Genomic DNA, 22506 nt, shown 5'->3' on the forward strand with positions numbered 1-22506 from the left:
AGTGTCCACATTGAGATCCTATTGAGATCCGATCACTCTGTCCAGCTTCCGAACGTCACAATGTCCTCTCGTTCATCGCTGGTTTGGAACAGTGGCTTGAGCTTATATATTTCCGCCAACGTAATTGTTGTATGCGGAATGAAAATACAAATGCATTTACACTTGTGTTCAATGTGGTCACAATGCGTCCCTAACCACCTCCGGAGATGGTTTGGCCGATCGGTTCTCAATGGTTGCATTTAAACCTGTACACCTTTCATGTGGTCAAGCACTATCCGATAGCAATCCGATCAACCAAAACACATTTTAATACAAGGTGTAAAGGGGGTAAGAGTTGTTGAAGCTGCTATCAACACAAGTAATTGCTTTATACTTAAAATGAAGAACACTCAATTAAAAAGACTGCATAAAATCGCCATGGGGGGTTTAGAAATGAGTAAATTACAGTGCAGATAGTGTCAGCATGTCAATAAGCATCACGGTGCATTAACACATAATGAATTTAAACAATGGGACTCTAATAATTATTTGCAAATACTTTATCCTGCAAACCGGAGCATGTGGGACACCCCACCCGTTGAGTTTAACTTGATCAAAAGAAAGCAGCTTTCCTGTTTGATATAAGAGCCACTTCAAGCACAATGAACAACAGACGATTTCCTAAACCACAGGGGAGTCTGCAGGTGCTCTGAAGAGGGTTGAGGTGAGTGTTTTAGTGCAGACTCCCCCAGCGCTGCTTCTCAACATCCCACTGTTACATCCTCGCTGATGTTCTTTGTCTCGTCTCCTCTCCTGAAATTCCCTCAGAGCTTTTGGCAAGTTGCTTCTAGTGGTAAATAGGCTGGTGAGGGAACAGTGATAAATTGTAGTTTTTCAACCTTAAGACACTTTCACTCGGCCTCTGTTTAAAATATTCCAAAAAGTATCGGTCTCTGCACAATTCATAAGAGACACATTAGACATTTTCCCTCGAATCAGCCCCATTAATTGCTGAGTTTTTACTTCTCACGTTCTCACTTTTATTCAATTTGTTAACGCGGCAGGCAACTGAAGGCAATTTCTCTGTAGTTAAGCTCTCGCTAAGGTTTGATTCAATATAGAGGATTGAAGTGTAAAAAAGAGGTGATGGTTCCACTGTAAATAGTGGGAAGCCTCATTATGGTTTCCCTTTTTATCCTGACCTCAGGTTTTGAATAGCAATGTCAGTCTGTTGGTTGGTCTACCACTTTGGTCGAGACTGAAATATCTCATCAATTATCAAATATATTGCCATGACATTTTGTACAGATGTTTATAAGTGTCTGTCTGTCTGTCAGTCTGTCTGTGGACAGATTTTGTCACCGCAAATGTGTAAGATACAGTCATGAAACTTACAGGTGTAGTTGATATTCAAATGAAGACCAAGTTCAAAGATAGGTGTGGTCCAAGCCAAGGGCACCGGAAGAAGGTGGGTGTGGAAGTCAGGAAGGGCCCATTGCCCCCCCACTTAACGCCCTTGGCCCGATTTGGCATCCTGGCTGTTCAGATCCCATAGAGTGCTTCAGAGATGACATATTTTTGTAGGCTAACTAGGGAGATAGCATTGCCTTGGGTTCCATTGGGTTTTGGGTAGGCTAACTAGGGAGTTAGCATCACCTTGGGTTCCATTGGGTTTTGGGTAATTGCAGAAAATAAGCTCTATGGCAAACAAACGTTTATGATACTTACACTTTTTGTTCAGCAAGATAATCTTCACAAATGAACACCACTTTTATGATTTTTGAAGTGTGAATGCAATCGCCAGAAGTAAAAGGCTAACGTTACGCTATAGACCAGGGGTGTCCAATACGTCGATCGTGATCTACCGGTCGATCGCAAAGGTAGTGTGGGTAGATCGCATGGCATTAAAAAAAAAAAAAAAGAAAATTAAAAAAAATTAAAATATAGACGTCAGCTTATCAGAGCAGATTGAGAACTGTCTGTCAGAGTTTGACAGACGCTTTCAAGACTTTGTTTTACTGGAGCCAGTCGCTACATTCATGTGCTACCCTTTTCGGGAAGATGCTGAGGCTGATTCACTCGCATCAAAAATTGCAACACTGTTTCACCTGAACTCATCTGGAGTGGAGGATGAGATTTTGACACTACAAGCTGACATTCAGCTTAAGTCCAGGGCTCATGGACAGTTCTGGAACTTACTCACAGAGGAAAAGTACCTCAACATGAGGAAATGTGCTACCTCCTTGACTGCATTATTCGGCTCCACTTATTTATGCGAGCCAGCCTTTTCCCACATGAAGATTATTAAGTCCAAATACCGTTCCACCTTGACTGATGATCATTTGGAAGTGTGCTTGAGGCTGGCTATCAGCAGCTACTGTCCGGACTATGCATCCCTGGCTGATTCCATTCAGTGCAAGTCATCAGAGTAAGGTAATGACAAAAAATGTACAGAGTTATATTGTACAATATGGGTTCATGCAGTTATGCAAGGTACACCAACATATATTGTACATATAAAGAATACTCAATATATTTATAAATAAATATATGTTTTGCATTTTTATAGTAGGTAGATCATTTTGACTTGATCATTTTATAAGTAGCTCGCATGCTGAAAAAGTGTGTGCACCCCTGCTATAGACGAACTACACCATGGTGGCATGAGCATGAGTATACACAACGAGGCTGTAAAGGCGGGCGAGTCGGCGTGTTGACGTTTAGTAGACTCAATTAACCACTTGTTTGCAACCGCTTTTTTTTAAGTCACATTAAGGCTTCAAAATTCACAAGAGGGTTATTTATTGATATATTTTATATACAAAATGTTAAAGCTTGTGTTAACCACAGACCTTATTTCAGGCATCTAACCAAAAAAAACATTAATTTTCTATTGCAAGATGCTCTCCAGTTGATAAAGTTTATGAGATTTACGGGATACTAGTGCATGAATGGTAGTGTGACAGCATATTTAGATTAAAAAAAAAATCTGCTTTAACAAGAGCCACATTATGTTCGCTAGTTATGGAGCCAAAAAAAGGTATAAAGACAAACAAAAGGTACACCTGCTAACATCATTGTCTCAGCAGTTTCTGTGCTGAATACTAAATGTTGTGTTTCTTATAATGAGAGGAACTTACATCAATAAGCGCAGTGGCCATCGCTCAGGTCCAACAATAGAAACATGGACAGATAAATCTTAAGCTTGTGTTTGTTGTAAATGATCATTTTTGACTGTCCATTTTTGGTTGAGAGGCGCATCCCTTTGTGCAGAAAAAGAGGGCAGAGGTGATTGAAAGTGACAATGTTATTTTCTGGTCTAGTCTTCCTCTTGTGTATAGTCCAGATTTTTGTGAAATCCTAATAAATGCTCAATGACAGGAGAAGATGGATCACTAGAATCGATGCTTCGGGTTACAGTGTTTGAGCTACCTCAGCAATGATGGAGTAATGAATTCACACCACGTTAGCCCTCTACTTAATTTCCCTCCTTTCTTACTGATTGAATTTGAAAGATTTTTTAGCAAGTCGTCTGAAGGAAATGAAAGGGGGTTTGTGTCTGTGTGTGTTTTGGCGATACACTGTTGAGCATACCCACTGCTTCCAGTGCAAACACAATGTGGGCCTTCCGCCTTAGCCACCTGTCCACAGGAAACACTGCCAATGGAAAGCAGCCATATTCACCAGGGTGAAGGCAGCAGTGTTGACATGCATTTGGCCGCGCGCTGAACATATTGCAATGGATAATGCATGTGATTATGTTTTATATGGGATAAGAATTCATTATAAACATCATTTGACTGCAAATTAACTATGTTCATTAAACATTATTAAACTGCTTAACGATTAGGCTACATGCCAGTAAATAAATGTGTATACAACAAGTAAAATAAGCACATTATTTAAATCCTTAAGTAAAATACACATCTAAAAAAAAAAAAATACAAGTTAAAGTTCTGCATTCAAAAAAAGTGCAAAAACTCTCGCAAGATTTGCTGCCCGACGACCTATGCTAAACTTAACCATTAAAGGTCAATGTCTAACCTTAACCAATTGAGGTTAAAGCCTAAAGGCAACCACCTTGCAAGAGTTTCGCAACTTGGGGGTTATCTTTTAGACACAAACTCACAACAGACTCACATGTACTTAAATGCTTGCGCGGCCAGCCTAGCTACGAAACAAAAACTCATGCCCAACAGGCAACAACAGCTGTCAGTGTGTCAGTGTGCTGACTTAACTATAACTTGTCCCAAACTGCATGTGATTAGCATAAAGTGGGCATGTCACTTATAGATACCCATATAACCCATTTTCATTCACTTATCTGGAGGTCAGAGGTCAAGGGACCCCTTTGAAAATGGCCATGACAGTTTTTCCTCACCAAAATTTAGCGTACGTTTGGAGCGTTATTTAGCTTCCTTCCCGACAAGCTAGTACGACATGGTTGATATGGATTCCTTAGGTTTTGTAGTTTCATATGATGCAAGTATCGTAACTCTAAACTGAGGTTGCAACTACCTAAAAATCGCATGTTGGATTAATACATTAAAGAAATTAGTATTGTTAAAACTTATTTGCATTAACACGTTATTAACGCCTTAACTTTGACAGCCCGAATAGAAATACTCAAGTACAATTTTGCGGCTCTGGTACTTAACTTCTACTTACAGTACAGTACTTGAGTTACTTTCCACCACTGCAGATGCAGACATGATGAACCTGCCAAGAAAAAAAGGGGCCTCTTTGAATTCGGAGAAAATGCAACAACTCAAACAACTTGGCAATGATAGCGTCCGACGTGTTAAACTGATGAAACTGATGTACCTTGACGAAAAAGAGCAACGGAATTGATAATAATAATGACTTGGCTGGTTGTGGGGAGGATTGGAGCCCCTAAAGTTAACTCTGTGGTGAAACCCATTTAATTTCCTCCTCTCCCTGCAGGACCAACCATTTGGCCTATCGGGGGTTTAAGATAAGACGGGGCTAGCTTATCACAGTCAACGATAACTGAAGAAACGAACGACAGCGGGGATTTGCGAATACTCTTTCTGTACCTGTTCTCTCCCCGCTTTCTCTCTCTCTCTCTCTCTCTCTCTCTCCCTCTCTCTTTTGCAACTCCATTCTTGTGTATTCCTCTTTTTCCACTGAACGTGCTGCGGCTTTGAACTAGTGCTTTCAAGCTGCAAAGCACAACTCAAGAGACACAGTGTCCCATTTGAAGAGGTCATTTATTTGTATGGCATGAAACGAGGTGAAGATTAATAGCTACACTAGATGTATCTGAGCAAGAGATTAGTCAAAGGCTTTGTCTGAATACTACAGTGTCAGCAAAAAGGTCAGCGGATACCACATATCCATTTAATATCATTATGTTTACTTCCCACACTCTGCCTACACTTTCTGTTTAATATTGGGTAAATCAGTCTCTTGGTTTGTGATTATGCAACTTGTGAAAATAAATTTAAATTGATGTGTTGCGATTCTTTGCCAACAGCTTATTCTAACTTGTGTGCAGCAGTTTGAATTCTCTGGGATTTACTCTTTGTATCATTCAAACATCTGGGTGTTTGAGCTGTCCTCATTACTCCTGGTTTAATGTGATATATACCCTTTCGAAAGGCCACACTCCCTCCATCCATCATCAGCAGCCAAGGTTGTTCAACCCGTTCTGATTACGGCAGTCAAGCTTTTATTTTGGAGAGAGAGAAAGGTGCAATGTTTGACTGATAATGCCGCTACATAAATTCACTGACTGTTTATTTTCTCCTCACACAATGTAATCTGACAAAAAGAATCCCCCAGTCAAGACAATAAATCATGTTCACGTCTACGTGGCTCCTTAGTGGTTTGGAGGTAAACGTACGTAGAGACGGTCCTTCTGGTTACTTTCTAAAAAGCATCAGGATGAAGCCCTTGAAAAAAACTTTTAAACAGAGTGCTCTTTAAAAAGGCAGACGGCTCTTTGAGGAACATTTTTACCCATTCCTTTCTTCTCCTATAAGCGTGATTATGTGAGTAATTTCCGGGGCAGTGCCAGGCGGATAGTAAAAATTGGCACCTCGCTCCTGTAGCCTCCCCGAGAAATTTCAAAGTAATCACAACCGATCTGTTATAATTAATGCTGTGATATCTGTCTGCGACTTCATGACTGTCTCTCTATGCATTCATTGCCATGCAGATTTGTGACAGAGGGAAAGTGCTTGCAAAAATAAATACAATCTCGCCAATGGCCTAATATTAGAGTTTTTTTAAACATCAAAGATAGTTATGGTCTTCAAACGGCGTCCTCCTTTTTGCAAGTACATATTTAATTAGTTACAGATGCTGAAAGGGGTTATTTCTCTGTAGGTGGGATATCTTATATGTTTAGCTAATTTTCCCTCCGCATCATGATTTCACATTAATATCAACCCACACATAAATAAACTGCCTTTACATTATCTAACTGTAGGCGAAACAGTTAGCAGCCCTGCTGCTCTTCTAATTAGGTACTTGAGGTATATGAGGCATCACTTTAGGAACGTATTAGTTTCCAGACATATAGAAAAGTAAACTGCTTCTTGGGAGTCAAATAAACTTGTTATAGGAAAACATCCCTTGGGTTTGTATGTCCTTTATGCTTCTGAAATGAAATGTCAAAGTCTTTTTACACTTCAAACACAAAGAACTCTATGAACACTATGTTGGAATAAGAAACTGTACTGGTCCCCTTTCGTAGTAAATTTAAGCCATTTACTGGCCTAAAGAAGTTGATTTCAATAATATTGTTTCTGAAAACCAGAAAGTAAAAGATAAAGGACAAGACACAGATGCCATACTGTGAGCAAAAGCTGTATTGAATCGTGAACATTGGTATTGCTATGGAGTCTCTTTTAATGGCGTCTCTTCTCCATTTCTTCGAGGTCATGGCCTTTCTCTTCTGTCTGTTGGCCACACTGAATTCTGAAAAGACACATACGAATGTCCATATTATGTGCTGAAACTTTGTATGTAATGTCTCTAACAGTAGGTATACTACAAAGGTACAGCACCAAAATTATGTTTGTGTATTATTAATAGGGCTGTCAAAGTTAACGCGATAATAAGGCGTAAACGCAAATTAGTTTTAACGCAACTAATTTCTTTAACGCATTAACGCAATCAAAAATTAAAACTAGAGTGAAGACTGGTATCATATGAAACTAAAAAACCTAAGGAATCCGTTGATATCAACCAGGTCATACTAGTTTGTCGCGAAAGGAGGTTAAAAAACGCTCCAAACATGAGCTAAATTTTGGCGAAGAAAAACTGTTGTGGCCATTTTCAAAGGGGTCCCTTGACCTCTAACCTCAAGATACGTGAATGAAAATGGGTTCTATGGGTACCCACGAGTCTCCCCTTTACTGACATGCCCACTTTATGATAATCACATGAAATTTGGGGCCAATCAGTCAAGTCAGCACACTGCCACACTGTTGTTTTCTGTTGAGCTTGAGCTTGCCATGTTATGATTTAACCATATTGTTTTTTTTATGCTAAATGCAGTACCTGTGAGGGACAATATTTGTCATTATTTTGTATTGCTAATTGATTTCCAATAAAACATATACATATATATATATATATATATACATATATTTGCATAAAGCAAGCATATTTGTCCATTCCCATATTGATAAGTGTATCAAATACTTGACAAATGTCCCTTTAAGGTACATTTTGAAAAAGTGCAATTAATTTGATTAATCATGGACAATCATGCGATTTTAAATATTTTTCACAATACATATTTGTACTATAGGAAAGCACATTATATACATATATATTTTTACCATTGTAAATGAATGACTTTAAAAATGACTGTGTGGTTGTCATTGTCCGATTTGACGTCGGTGTTTCCCTTAATACGCAAACAAAAAACCTAACAAATTAGATTGAAAATAACCTTAGAAACAGTAATTGAAAAAACTATCCCTCCGCAAGGTGTATTTAGTTGCAATTCTGGAGCTTTAGATTGTATCCCACGACCTTCAGCAGATGGAGTGTGCCAGGTTATCAAGTAATTGTAGACATTCAAATTTTAATTTTTCTGAACACCTTAAGATCCTCTCGTTCATGTTTTGCTTAAAAGTTGAAACTGTAGTTGACAAAACAATCTCACCTCAAGGTGAAAAAATGCTTAAAAATCTATTCTGATCGACAGTATAGCCTATATTGTTAAAATCTAAGTAGGTGGAAATACATAGCATCACGTTTCATGTGACATATTCAGGGCCTTTCACCTCAAAGCAGTGGTACATATTTGGAAGTCCTGAGCTGAATGATCACTACCGAGAGCATGTTTTCTGTAAAGCAAGCCGGTTTGACCTTGCATTCTTGATCTTGTGCTTAGTCATAAAGAGTTCGGCTGTTGGTTATTTTATCCAATTTCTTATGACAGCAGGTGGTCAGTGGTCAGAGTACAACTCGTAGTCTTGCCTGCTCAGGGCAAGTGGAAGCACTGTCTTTCATCGAAATTAGTTCATTGAACTTTTCATTCAGAGGTACTGAGCTAAATGACCTGGCATTGTAGCTTACTGGGTACACGTGCAGGCAACTACTGGCAACTGTGTGTGTGGTTAAGGATACCTGTGAGCAAGGTGAATGACTATCACTCCAAAAGTAATGTTAACAGTTTCCATGGTTCCCATTATATCTCTATCAGCCTGTTGTAGGTAAGGCAAGTTTACCACATTCACTGGTAATATTGCTTGTTTAGCCACGCTAGTGGCCTGGCACTAAGGATCTTTCAGTCTCTCAGTCCACTACTTTGGTCAAGAGTGATCTATCTCAAGAGAATGAATCGCACTGACTTTAGAGATCCCTTGACTTTCACTGTAGTGCCACCAGCAGGTCAAAGTTTTACTTTATCCTAAGACATTTTTCCATGATTTTATTTGTTTTCCTCCAGCCCCACCATGAGTTTGACATTTGCTGTTTTGAGTGAAATGTCTCCACGACTGTGGGACGGATTGCCGTGAAGGACGGATTTTAATTGCTTTGGTCATACCTCAACTTTTCCACTAGTGCTGTCATCAGGTCAAAATTTCAATTTGTGGATATTTTGGCTAATGACCAAATATTTGCAAAACGAATGACCATCCTGTCAACGTCAGCTGTACTTTGTGTTAAGTTAGAAAATGTTAGCATGATAACATAACATAACTAAACTAAGATGGTAACCCTGGCAAACATTATACCTGGTAAACGTCAGCATGATGGCAATGACATTGCTAGCATTGTCATTTCTCCCAAGGCCTAAATACAGCCTCATATAGCTCCTAGGATGGCTGTAGACTTGTGTAGTATCTCAACTCTTAACATTGTATGTCAGAGCTCACAGCTCAGCCTCCCAAGAGAAAGTTTCTGATTTAGTTTTATCTTTCCTTTTGCTCCTTTGGTGATTAACGTCATACTCATGAGGCTTCTTCAAAGCTTTGCAGTCATTAGTGTCTTGGATCAAAACTGAAATGATAAAATGAGTTACTTTCTGCTATCAACGTTACCGAGAGGGTGCCGATGTACTTTGTCTTCCAATTCTAGCTGCCATAAAAGCAACATTATGTTGGCCAGAGAGTAATAAATAGTGGTTTGCCATTTAAGTGTCTACGATTAATCTTGTTCTGAATCAAGACAACAAATGAGGAGGATTTTTTTTATTGTATTTCAGCAAACTAAACTGCAATATATTGAGATTCTAAAACAGTAATTCAGCTTACTTCTTTCAAATGACTTATTCGACTTTGCAGAGCTATTCAGATGAAGGATGCCATCCACATCTCTCTTCTCAACAACACAATATCCTCAGCCTAAAATATGTACTGTTTTGCCACATGTCAGGCAAACAAAACACATGTAAGTCTAATTTTCAATTCATAGCATGCTCTCGCTGTTAAGCTCAGTGTGGAACTGCAAGTCAAGCAGCACACAAAAGGACACTTCACATGGAAATCTTCCACTAAACACCTTGAACTTTTTGGAAGTGGAATAACTTTGTGTATGAGTCGAGTCTGCCAATTGTAGCATCAGTTCAAAGAGCTTTCCCTTGAGGAAATGTTCGACAAAAACTACTAAAGAGAATGCATGCAGGGTGGAAGGTTGGTCTTTACTGATTGAACATCCGTATCCTTTGATTCCTCGAGTGTTGCTCGGGTTCAGCTTGCCATGCTGCCTTTGACATATTCATTTTTTTTTTCCTTTCTCATAATGTATGTGTTTTTACATGAAAGTAGAAAGTCACAGTAGCCTAAAAGCTGTGAGAGGGAGATAGGCAGGAAGAAAGTTTACAAAGCTTTATTAAAATTCAGCTCCCTCCCTGCTGCCAGGACTTTCATCGTGTTATCCCGTCAAAAACAGACGCTTGGTCAGTGTCTCTCGGCGTCTGATACTGACGCACTGAGGCCCCCTTTAGTGTCTGTAGGTCAGAAGGCTTTCAACTAACTCCAATTTTAACCCGTCCTCGTCATTATTAGACGGTGAAAACAACTGATGTAGTATAGAGAGCGAGAAAGTGTGTGTATGGCGGATGGGGGTGGCGGTCAAACAAACACAGGACTTTCACCTATGAGACTGCTGTTTGTGTCCCATGTGACAACAAGTCAATGTTGACTTATGTTGCCATAGTTTTTGTTACATAACTTACTTACTAAACGAATGGTTATGTAATAAACCGACTTATTTTACGTAACAAACTTATTTTAACCCAAACCACAATATTTTCCTAATCCTAACCAGGTAATTTGTTGCCTAAAAACCTAACCAAGTATTTTTGTTGCCTAAACCTAACAAAGTACCTTTGTTGCCTAAACCTAACCAAGTACTTCTGTTGCCTAAAAACCTAACCAAGTACTTTTGTTGCCTAAAAACCTAACCAAGTATTTTTGTTGCCTAAACCTAACCAAGTACCTTTGTTGCCTAAACCTAACCAAGTACTTCTGTTGCCTAAAAACCTAACCAAGTACTTTTGTTGCCTAAAAACATAACCAAGTACTTTTGTTGTCTAAATCAAACCAAGTACATCTGTTGCTTAAACCTAACCAATTACTTTTGTTGCCTAAACCTAACCAAGTCCTTTTGTTGCTTAAAAACCTAGTCAAGTACTTCTGTTGCTTAAAAACCTAAGTACCTTTGTTGCCTAAAAACCTAACCAAGTACTTTCGTTGCCTAAACATAACCAAGTATTTGTGTTGCCTAAACATAACCAAGTACTTTTGTTATATAAGTAAACCTAAAAACTAAGTAATACTACGTTGTAAGTTTATTTTGAAAATAAACTGTATGCATGTAATGAGCAGAAACTGTACTTAGAACAAAGAAGTTTATTTTGAAAGAAACATAGAAGAAGCAGAAACATACTCATCGTCCCTGAAACGTTCATAAATGATGCTAGTGGGGTACCTAGAGTGTACTAGTTTAAAGCTTAGGGCCACTGACCAAACGTCTGTATTTGACAAGTTGGAAGTGAGACTGTGTTGCGTTATCATCTCAAAGCATTCATATAAACACAGCATATACGCTCCACTTATGGTTGTGGTTCGACATACTATTTGTAAGGACATGAAAAGCAACAAAGGCTGAGTCTTTTGTTCACACTGCTTTCATTTGTATGACATTTTTTGCTCCCACTTTGTTTCTCTCATTACAGAAGACATTCTCTATTTGAGCAATGGGACTATGTCTCGTACTACCTTCTACTTTATTCATTTCGATGTATATCTCTGTCATGATGGGCTATTACGGAAAACATCTGTCAGCTGTGTAGTAGAAGCACGTTTCCGTCCCAGGTGACAATCATGGTTTCAAAATGATGCCAGTTTTTTTTCTGGGTGTTTTTTTTTCTTTTTTTCTCCATCGTCTCACTACCTTTTTTTCTCTTCTTCTCATTCTCTCGGTCTTTCTCCATCAATTCACTTTCACTTTAGTTCAGGCTGTGTCGGCATGGTCGAGGGATTCCTTACATTGCAAAAGCGCAGAGTGACATAATGAATTAAAGTCTCTCTCTCTCTCTTTTCTCTGTCTCTCTTGTAGCCATTTATTCTGCTTACGTACTCAGCTTTAGGCAAATGATGTACCAGTATGATGTCGCTATATTAGAAGCAGAGAAGGTGAATTTGCCCTCTGCAGGCTACTCTTAGCACTATGGTTGACATAATGATTATTTTCATACTGAATTAATCTGTTGATTGCTTCATCATTTAGTTAATGCAATGTCCAAATTCTGGGAAAATCAAATAGAAAATGTGAAGAGCTCAAGAATGATGCTTTAAAATTGCTTGTTTAGTTTAACCAACAGTCCAAAACCAAAGATATTAATTTTATAATGATATAAAAAGGGAGAAAGCAGCAAATATTCACGTTAAAGAAGCTGAAACCAGTGAATGTGAGGCAGAGTAACTGTTAAAATGTTTTATTACTTTTCTGTTAATAGACTGGACTTGTTATTTCGGTTTGTCTGCACTCTTAACCGAACTCCAATATTAATGCAGTATATACTGTACTTATAGTAATTTGTTTTTTTTCCAGGGAGTTTGGGAGATGGAAGGTGAACAACTTGGCAGTGGAAAGGAGAGATTTCTTAGAGTCTTCGTTACCTCTGACTCCTGAGTTCGTCAGGAACATTCGACTCCTGGGCCGCAGGCCCAACACCCAGCTGATCACTGACAATCTGATCAGGAAGTATGGGACCCACTTCCTGTTGTCAGCTACACTGGGAGGTAAACGGAAAACAGCTGTTTTAGTGAATGATTACATCACATGGTTTTAGATGTCTTTATAATGGTAGTTAATTGAACACTTGGAATAAATTGCTGACTCCACCAGTATTTTGTTTATTCACTAACCCATGTGCCCCCTTGTTTTCCATATCAAGCCTTGCATTCTAGCTCAACATGTATGCAATTTCCAATAACTTTGTAACAATGGGTCCTTGATTTCAGACAGACTTAGAAAAAAGCAGTTTTCTCATTGTAAGCGAGCATCTGTCAATTTCACAAGATTAAATAGTTACCGTTGCTGGCAGATTTTCTCATCTGTAGCCAGTTAGATAACTACGAGAAGATGAAAACTGTCTTCGGTGGATTTTGTAAAATTCAGCTGGATTGATTGAAAAATGAGAACCCTGCAACAATGGCTACGTAGATGATGATCATGTTAACTCAATACTGAAAGTATGCAAAAAAGGTTGAAGTTAGTGTTTATATGATCAGCTGATGAAATTAAGGAGAAGTATTCTTGTTGTATCCCAGTATAGAGCATATTAGCCCAAGTATTGCAGTGTAGCAGTATGTGAGGAAATGTGCTTTTTGGACATCTCTCCCAGATGATATAGGCTTTAGTCAAGTATTTGTGTTGATAAAAGCTTTTAGAGTTTGCTCCCCTAGGCGTTGCATATGGCAAACAGATGGACATGGCACAATAATTCAGTCACAGTAAGTAACTGAATAACACATCACAGCAAAATAATATGCCACTGGCGGCACAGATATCGCTCTTCAGAGATATATACGGTATGAATACATGTAAAAGCCTGTGTACTGTAAACCCGCCACTGCCAGTCACAGTCACCCCCCATTTTTGGTTTTCTGCGGTGTGATGAATGGACAAGCATTAATGGTCCTCCGAGTGAAGAAAAAGAAAGGGAAAAAAAACTAATTTAAGATGCCAGAGAGGTCCCAAGCAAGTCTTGCAAAGCCGATTTGCTTTTACAGAGCAACACGTGTGAATTATTTTAGACCTGACTTCTGGCTCAGAAAAGGTCACTGTTGTGAGTGGCTGCATATAATGCAAACCCCACCAGCTGCTCGAGCTGATGCAGCCGCTCTCGCTGGCTCCCAGCCAGCACTTAGTGGTATGAAGAGAGGAGAATGAGGAGAGTTTGCCTTGGATTGTTGCCAGAGATATGCCTCTGTGGTTCTGAATGGATTGCCTCTGTGTTCGGAAACATATGGACTTAATGAAATTAATAAATAGATTGTGATATCAAGAGGGTGCCCTTCAGCAGCTGAGCAAGAAAGGCAGTGGGCAGGAAAAATGGCCCTGAGACATTAACACTGCATTATGATGAGGAATATGATGTGCAGTTGTCTTGGAGACTCTCAAGCAAAGAGTGGGCCCCTTGACTTATGAAGTGTTGATTGCTATGATCCGTGGCTACTGACACAGGGTGACATGGCTTCTCCTAATTGTGGTCAAGTGTCGTTGTACTTCAGAGGATCCTGTATGGCTGCTCTTACGCTTTTAACCACCTGGACTATAGTGGAGGTGTCTCTCCTGGGGCAGAGCAGGTGGCAGGTTTTAAAATTATGGCAAAGTGTTAAATTGTAGATTAATTGGGATTAATTAAATTATGTTCCCATACAACAGAACTGCATTGTTAATTACGTTTCAAGGGAAGTGTATTTTGTCACTGATTACGTTTGTTTTTGACATATCACGGTGATGTGGATGGGTCAACAAACACTGGACTTTCGCCCAGAAGACTGGCATTTGTGTCCAGTGTGAAACTAAAAGTCAATGTTCACTTATTTTAAATATGTTATGAATAAAAAGTTGATGTAGACAAATGTGTATTTTATTATATAATATATATATATATATATATATGATTGTGGATATATTCATATCTGTGGATGTATTAATATATATATATATATATATATATATATATATATATACAGATATTATTTTCATGAAATTATTATGATTGTGAATTAATCATTTAAAAAATTCGGTGGGTCCAAAATTGATGTTTTTTTTATCTCTGTTGATTATATCTGATGTTTGGTACACACTTCTAACCAGCCAATAATAAAACTACATTGGTATAACGTGGTACATCTGGGTCGTCAGTGTGGAAAAAATGAATGTAATCAAAAGAACCTTTAAACATGATGTTTTTGTTTTTACCAAACCTAACCTAACTAAGTTGTTTTGTTGTTTTTTTATGTTATGTTTCAATTCACTTTCATTAACCACACAACTGTAATCTGTGAGAAAATATTATGTTTTTTTTTGTGAATGCAGTTTAGTTGTATGGGAACGTAATTTTGTAGGAGACAGGGTTGCAAATGCAGACATTCAAACCTCATTTACAGAAAATCCAAGTGAAAAAGGTCTGACATAGTTGGCAAGCTGTTTGATTGACAAGTGATTTGTGGGAAATGCAGCACATAAACACCTCAGCAATGAGTGCTTAGCACCAACGATAGAGACAAACACCTAAAGTCACTTAAACACTTTAGATATTAACTCTTTGATTTTCTGTCACAGAAGCACCTCAGCCTTCAGAAAAGCCCTTAATAGCAATAGATAATGTGCACACCCTATCCCTCTTTTTTAAATGTCATGTTTCTGTGCAGGAGAAGAGGCCTTAACGATATTTGTGGACAAGAGGAAACTGAGTAAGAAAGCAGAGGTGAGCGATTACTCGGGGAACTCCTCCACTGTGACTCTGGAAGCTCTGCACCAGCTGGCTGCGTCCTACTTCATCGACAGGGAGAGCACTCTGCGCAAGCTGCACCACATCCAGATCGCCTCCACTGCCATCAAGGTAATGCCTTACTATCTCTATTGTTGAGTTCTTGGGGCACGCTCGTGGGCTAATGCATTGATTATCAAAGATTCAATCTCCTTTAATCTTCCATCAGCCCAAAATAAAGTCATTATGTATGACAATAAGCTGAGATGGTAAAAAGCTAGAAGGCTGGTTGTCTTGGCGGATTACTCTCTTCTTTGGCAACCTTTTTGTTGCACAAAATGCCTTAAACTGTTTTCCTATGTTTGCATACTAATTTAGCAAATTACTTTTTGGACATTCTGGTATTAAAACATCCTATATCTACAGTGACCACTGGAGACATATGGCCCACTCACTTTCAAAGTAGCCTTCACATAGACTTTAAATAAGCAAAGTAGCTAAATTAAAGCAAAATTGGGATGTAATAAAGCAGAGTATAGTTGATCAAATTACACTTGAGTTGATATTACCATATATATATATATATATAAAACAAAACAAAAAAAAAGCAACATATATGATCTTCACAAACAAGAAAAAAACACGTATTTTCTCCAACAGCAGAGAGCAAGTGCTTTATTCTAACAATCCAGGAATCAACATAAGACCTTGTGCTCCTGTCTCTGTTGTTGTCTTTTGTTATAAAGCGACAGGAAGGCTTTGATTGTAAACATGCACAAAATCACGCTACATGATTTCTGGGTTTAAGGATTTAAGATTTACCTCTTACTGCCAACTGGAGCTGCTAACGTGGGAATCTGCCCAGAAGCCTCTTATGAAACCCCTCTTTGAATGAAAGCAAAGCACAAAGCTGGAAGTGATGCGATATGAGATTATGTCCCATACAGTGCCTGAATTGGCTCGGTTCTCACCAGTACTGAGTACCAGCAATTCAGATTTGTGTCCACATGTCTACCTTTACTTCTTATTGCTTACCACCACATCCTGGTGAGTCTAGGTGTGCACCCCTGAACGCATGCGTAACGGTGTCTTAATGCTGAGAAAACAGGGCTGACAGTGCCTTTGGTATTCCTCCTCTTTATCCAATATAGGCCAACAGATATCATGTTTTGAGTTGGTTTTACTGTATCATACATGCAATATTTATATTTGTGTACAATTTGATTTCTATAATAAAAAATGTTAATTAACCAAATATACATGTATGTACAAACTGTGGAAATGTATGTTGTGTGTAGGCCTAATATGTAATGAAATGCATGCAAAAAAATAATTTGAAGTAAAATGTGTTATACTTATAAATATAAAAATATTCAGGACATATGTGATGATCATGTAATGCAACATCTGAATTAGGGTACTGACACCTTTCGTCCAATTCAGGCACTGGTTGCACACTAACTATATGAGAACTATAACAGAAACATTCAAATATATGATGCCTTTGTCACTGTCAAATTTGTAAATAGCAGAGTGTGGAGAACAACCATGGTACAGTAAATGCACCAGATTTAATGTTTCACTGCAGTCCACCGGAAATTATATGGACATTATGACAATATTGAAAGAGTCAAGAGACAGTTTGGTTTTGTGTCTGATAACAAAATTGCAATGCAATTCCTAGTGGATACTAATACAGACATTAAATACAAAAGTTCAAATTCGTAGCTATACCTACAAAAAGTAATGCACTGTAATTTATATATCCCAAGAAATCAATTTGTATGTAATCCTTGTAATGATGAACCAGGAAGTATAAAAAGCGACAATCGTCACGTAGGAAAGTGGTTTGGGTGGGACGAGTGGGTCAAAAGAACAGACTTTTGCCCAGGAGACCAGTGTTCATGTCCCATGTGAAACCAGAAGGCGAAGTTGATTTATTTGTCATATAACTTAGGTACTTAAAGGACCAGTGTGTAACATTTAGGGGGATCTATTGGCAGCAATGGAATATAATATTAACTAGAATGGCACTCGGAGAGCGCAGATTTCCGCCCGCATCGTAAAACACTTCATTCAAACTGGACAGACACAAAATAAAACTCACCTAAACTGTCGTCGTTACTCTTTCCTACACCAAGTGTGCTTTGGATGAACTGAACTGTAATTTCATCGAGTTTAATGTGAAAAAATGGCAAATATATAGTTGTGCGCCCCCCCCCCCGTTCTTTCTCTGAAGGAAAGAGGCGGGGTCATGCGGAGTAATCCTGCTAACAGACAAACAAACAAACCAACGGCGGTGAAAACATAACCTCCTACCTAAGCCTTCGGCCTTGGCAGAGGTAACTATGTTTTCTTTAGTGTATAATCCCCTGAAAAAAGGAATTGTTGTGTTTCCGTTACCTTAGAATGAGCTGTTTATATCTACATAGGGTGCGGTTACACTCTCGACGGAGTCCGCCATTTTGCACAACAGTAGCCCGGAACGGACAACACTGTTTGCTTTTCCTACCTGGGCCAGAGTCGATAACGTTACTCGGTCCCGTCGCCGCCACTCTCTCTCTCTCTCTCTTGCTTCACCACTCAATTCACACGTCCACACATGAGAAGTTGTAATCTGCAACCTCAGCGCTATGTACTGCCAGATCCTACACGCTGATCCTTTAAGTAACGCCACTTCCATAGTTATTCTAACCCAAATCAAAAAAAATTCCCTAAACCTAATTAAGTAGTTTTGTTGCCTAAACTTAACCATGTTGATTCCTGTGAAGATGGAAGACAGAAGAACAAGTTGAAATTGACACGTGTTGCTGGACATTCATAGGGAAACGCACAAAATATGAGGAATAACTTTTCAAAAGATACCATACAAACTGTTATAAGAATACATTGCACTTTTCATTTGAAACAATCACAGATTCAAACTTCAATTTCAAGCTGAACTATGTTTGTTTACTGCCCCTCTCAAAGTCATACATGTTAATGATTTCCTTGTTTTAATACAATGATAACGGCGATGATAATACAGTGGAAGATGATAGCTATTACCAGCCTGCTTGTGCTGACATATGATCTCCAGCCACCGTGAGCACATCAACTCTGGAGGAAGCTTCGTGATGAGCATATATGGTGAGGGGGAGATAAATGAATCTTGTGAAAAAAAACAGCTTGTGACAGGTGCCTCCGGTTGTCACCTTCAGGCAGCATGGGGTTAATAGGGCTACGGAGCTGAGGATGACCCTCCTTTCAGCCTTTTTTTTTCATTCCTCGGAACACAGCGGTAGTCGGGCCTGTGAAGTGTGGCTTGCTCTGCTGTAGCAGAACATGAATCAGACTCCCTGTACTTATATCAAAGCTCTGTCCTCTCGCTACATTGTGTTCAGGGAGGGTTGGGTATTTCTTTTGCAGCTAAGGTGGGCGCATCAGAGGTGCAGAGGCAGATACTTTTGTCTGTTTCATTTCTTGGGAATTAGGTTTTTTTTCTGTAGCTACAGAGGGGAAGAGAAGAAGAGAGAGTGTGCTTTCATGCTCCAAAGGCAGTCATCTGGCGTGACTGACAGGTAGGAAGTGGAAAGAGGAGAGATTCACCTCCATCACCGGCAGAAAAGGGAGTCCAGGTAGCGATACATTCCTCCACACTTGCGCGCCATTTCCACAGGGCGTTGACCCACACAGCGGCGGAACAGATACAGCTAAGCACTCCTCTGCATGAATTTGAAATCAAACAAGTTGAGGAAAGAATGAGAGAGGGCTGGCGAGGCAAAGACCCCCCTGCTGTCTACCGTGCACAGGGGAAATTGAAGCTCATTTTGGAGGAAAAGCCTGTTACTGTTGTGGTGTGCCGGGGATTGGCTGCGGAAATTTGGGCTCTCTTAAAGAAGTCACGGCCCAGAGCAGAGGCTGTGATCAGGTCGGCTTGTTTGTACAATGAGTAATGACTCCGGTCGTTTTGAAAGCACCGGGGATCATTTTTGTTGCGATTTGAGAATTTCATAGGCTGAATCGATGGCGACGTCCCCGTCTAACTCAGGCCATATTTGCCTGTCTGTACACAGTGATGAACAAACAACTTGAACAAGGAAACAGCAGGAGTCTCCGGTTTCGTGTTTCCATCTCGAGGGCAGCCTCTCAATCGTATTGTGTTCTCATTATGGTAGAGAAATACATTTTTGTGTCCCCCGTCTGACTCGATCGATCGCTGTCTGGGACTATCGCAGAGTGGATAGACGGCGAATTTGATCATCTATGATCACACTCAGACCAAACTTTAATTTTACAGCATATTACTGGCATAGGGACAACAAATAGAAAATAAAAAAGGTAGCGTAAAACTGCCACAGCAATATATTTCGGACAGAAAAACACTTACCAAATCAATCCTCCACATACTGACACACTCATAAATGAAATAAATTCAAGACTTAAAGCTGCATTAAACATTGAATCAAATGAATGAGGGGGTTGCTATAGTCATTATCACCGACTCTCTGCAGCTTTTTGTACTATTCCCTAATGTTTCCTGTGTTCCCCTGTCTCTCTATCTCTGTGGCTGTATTAAAAAATGCATACTATACTAGTAGTATGTACTGGTTTGGCCAAAATGTAGCATGTAGTATGCAAACTAAAGCAAAATCACTAGTATGCCAAAAATACCCAGATGTAGTACTGATTTGAATAAAATCTTCAATACGCATCAGACCAGTCTCCCTTGCCTACAGTATCCCACAATGCAAAGCGCTAGAACAGTACATGCTACGTTTAAAACAGCAACTAAAAACGGCTTGTTATTTTTTACATTTTTCATATCTATTTCATCACTAAATTAACTTCTGAAAATGTTTGAGGCGAGAAATCTACTGTGTAACTTTTGAATACTGGCAGTTCTACAATATTAGATGCAAGCAATGTTTTATATTTAAAGTCTTCCCTCGTTGATGATCCTATTTGTCTTACTTCACCATGAGTTAGAATAAATTGTTTAAGGGGTGGTGGAGCTAAGCCATGCAGTATTTAGTAGTATAAGTTGTATTTTTCGATGATATTGCAATAATGGTACAAGTTATTTTTTTTTGTCGAGCTTGTTTAACAGCTAAAGGCTGGTCTAGCATACTGCAAAATAAATTGCTCTAACTGTTTCACACTGTGTACTACTGAGGAATGCAGTATGTACTGTATACTACTTTCATCAGTCGTATGTAGTAGTCGGTTTCGAATACAGCCTATGGTTATGTTTTGTCAGTGTGTGCCGTTGTGGGCGTACCTTCCCATCTCCTGGCTCCTTGCTCTGCTCATCACACTCACCTGTCTGCAATCAGTCTCGGCGTCTCGAGATAACCTCTGTTATGATTTGAAGCTATATAAAAATAAATTGAATTTAATTTAATTGAATCAGCTCATCAAGCTCACCTGCTTCTCATCAGCTCACCAACATGTAGTAAATCTACCTCGGCTCTTCAAACACTGGCCAGATTGTTGTTTTCACCTCAGTGGTATACATATATATATTCATTCAAATCGATCGCAGACTTTTGGAGTAATCCTGCTAACAGACAAACAAACCAACAAACCAACAAACCAACGCCAGTGAAAACGTAACCTCCTTACTAGGCATTCGGCCTTGGTGGAGGTTTCAAAGGAACCATATTTTCTCCTGGAATATGGTTGCGGTTTTAAACATTTGAAAACACGTGGTAAACATTGTACATAGAAAACAAAACAAAACAAAAAAACTCAACAAAACTACTTTTTTTTTTACATGCTTTTGATGTTTTATGTAAAGTGCTTTAAATTGCCTTGTTGCTGAAATGTGCTATATAAATGAACTTGCCTCGCATTGCCTTGCCTTACTAATTTTAGGAAGAAAAACATCATGGTTTGGCTTAAAATGACAATGACATTGAAACTAAACAAAAAAAAAATGCAACAAAACTACTTGGTTAGCTGTAGTAAAAAAAACAGCATGGTTTGACTTAAAATTACTATGTTTGTTATTTCATTAAGCCACGGAGATAAATTAAAATAGGTGAATGGTGATTTCTAGTCCCCAACCTCCTACCGACACAGACTTCCAATGGATTCACATTCTCCGTCATCAGTCTCATAACCTCATCCTCTGTTGCAATGAAAACTATTTTTTTCAGTTCTTATGAATGCTTGCACACCCCTGCAGAACATTTGTGCGAGGAAAATCATATCCGGACAAACTCAATTTCAACGTATTTCCGCCTGCGGAAATACATGTTTGGGGTTATAAATACATGATATACATGTGCTTGTGAGTGTGTATTTTTGGAACAATGTTTGTTTTCGGGTTTACGGACTGTCAAACAAATGGGTTTTTTGGTCCAATGGAAAAATGTTTGGACTATTGGTGTTTCGGAATAACAATGGGCCATCCCCCTCTCATCACCCATTAATGTACCACAAACACTAATAACTCAACAACCAAATAAAGGACAATATATGGCTTGAGATCGTCCAGCAGCTGGGATACGTTGAAGAACTGCAAGATCTGATATGCACTTGCTAATGTTATATGTTGGTCACAGAACGGGGCCCTATACGCCCTAAAGCATACCCTGCTTTATCGTCTATTTTAGTTTAAATGGGTCCGTAATTTACTGAATGCTGTATTGAAGAAGACTTGAAACTAACGATTTAGACCATAAACTCATGTTTACAATGTTTACTGAGGTAATAAATCAAGTGAGAAGTAGGGTCATTTTCTCATAGACTTCTATACAATCTGACTTATTTTGCAACCAGAGGAGTCGCCGCCTGCTGGCTGTTAGAAAGAATGCAAGTTAAAGGCACTTCCTCTTTGGCTCCACTTCAGAATTGGAGGTTGCCGCTTGCTAGCCGACCATATAACATCATTTTCAGCTTAGTGATTGGATGTTTCTTACCACAATACACTTTGGGAGTGTTGGTAAACTTCTACCTTTTATTGCATGTACACACGCTTATAGCTTTGAACTTTTTATTAAATAAAAATATATTTTCTAAAGCAGTTCTTCAAGTTTTGTACCAATGATTCACTGAGAGAGTCTCATGCCCACGCAGTCTCCGAAGTGCTCCGAATGACACCAAAC

The 22506-nt window shown here is 39.0% G+C and overlaps 1 protein-coding gene across 1 annotated transcript in view; it reads left to right on the forward strand.

The window, feature by feature from the left end:
• LOC119488851 (BMP/retinoic acid-inducible neural-specific protein 3-like) overlaps window positions 1-22506 on the forward strand; it is a 61096-nt gene that overhangs the window by 23736 nt on the left and 14854 nt on the right. Inside the window, exons 3-4 of the mRNA XM_037770806.1 lie at window positions 12523-12713; window positions 15357-15547. Of these exons, the coding sequence (XP_037626734.1) occupies window positions 12523-12713; window positions 15357-15547 (382 nt within the window). The remainder of the gene's footprint in view (window positions 1-12522; window positions 12714-15356; window positions 15548-22506) is intronic.

This window comes from Sebastes umbrosus, chromosome 5, assembly GCF_015220745.1.
Source record: "Sebastes umbrosus isolate fSebUmb1 chromosome 5, fSebUmb1.pri, whole genome shotgun sequence".
Lineage (NCBI taxonomy): Eukaryota > Metazoa > Chordata > Actinopteri > Perciformes > Sebastidae > Sebastes > Sebastes umbrosus.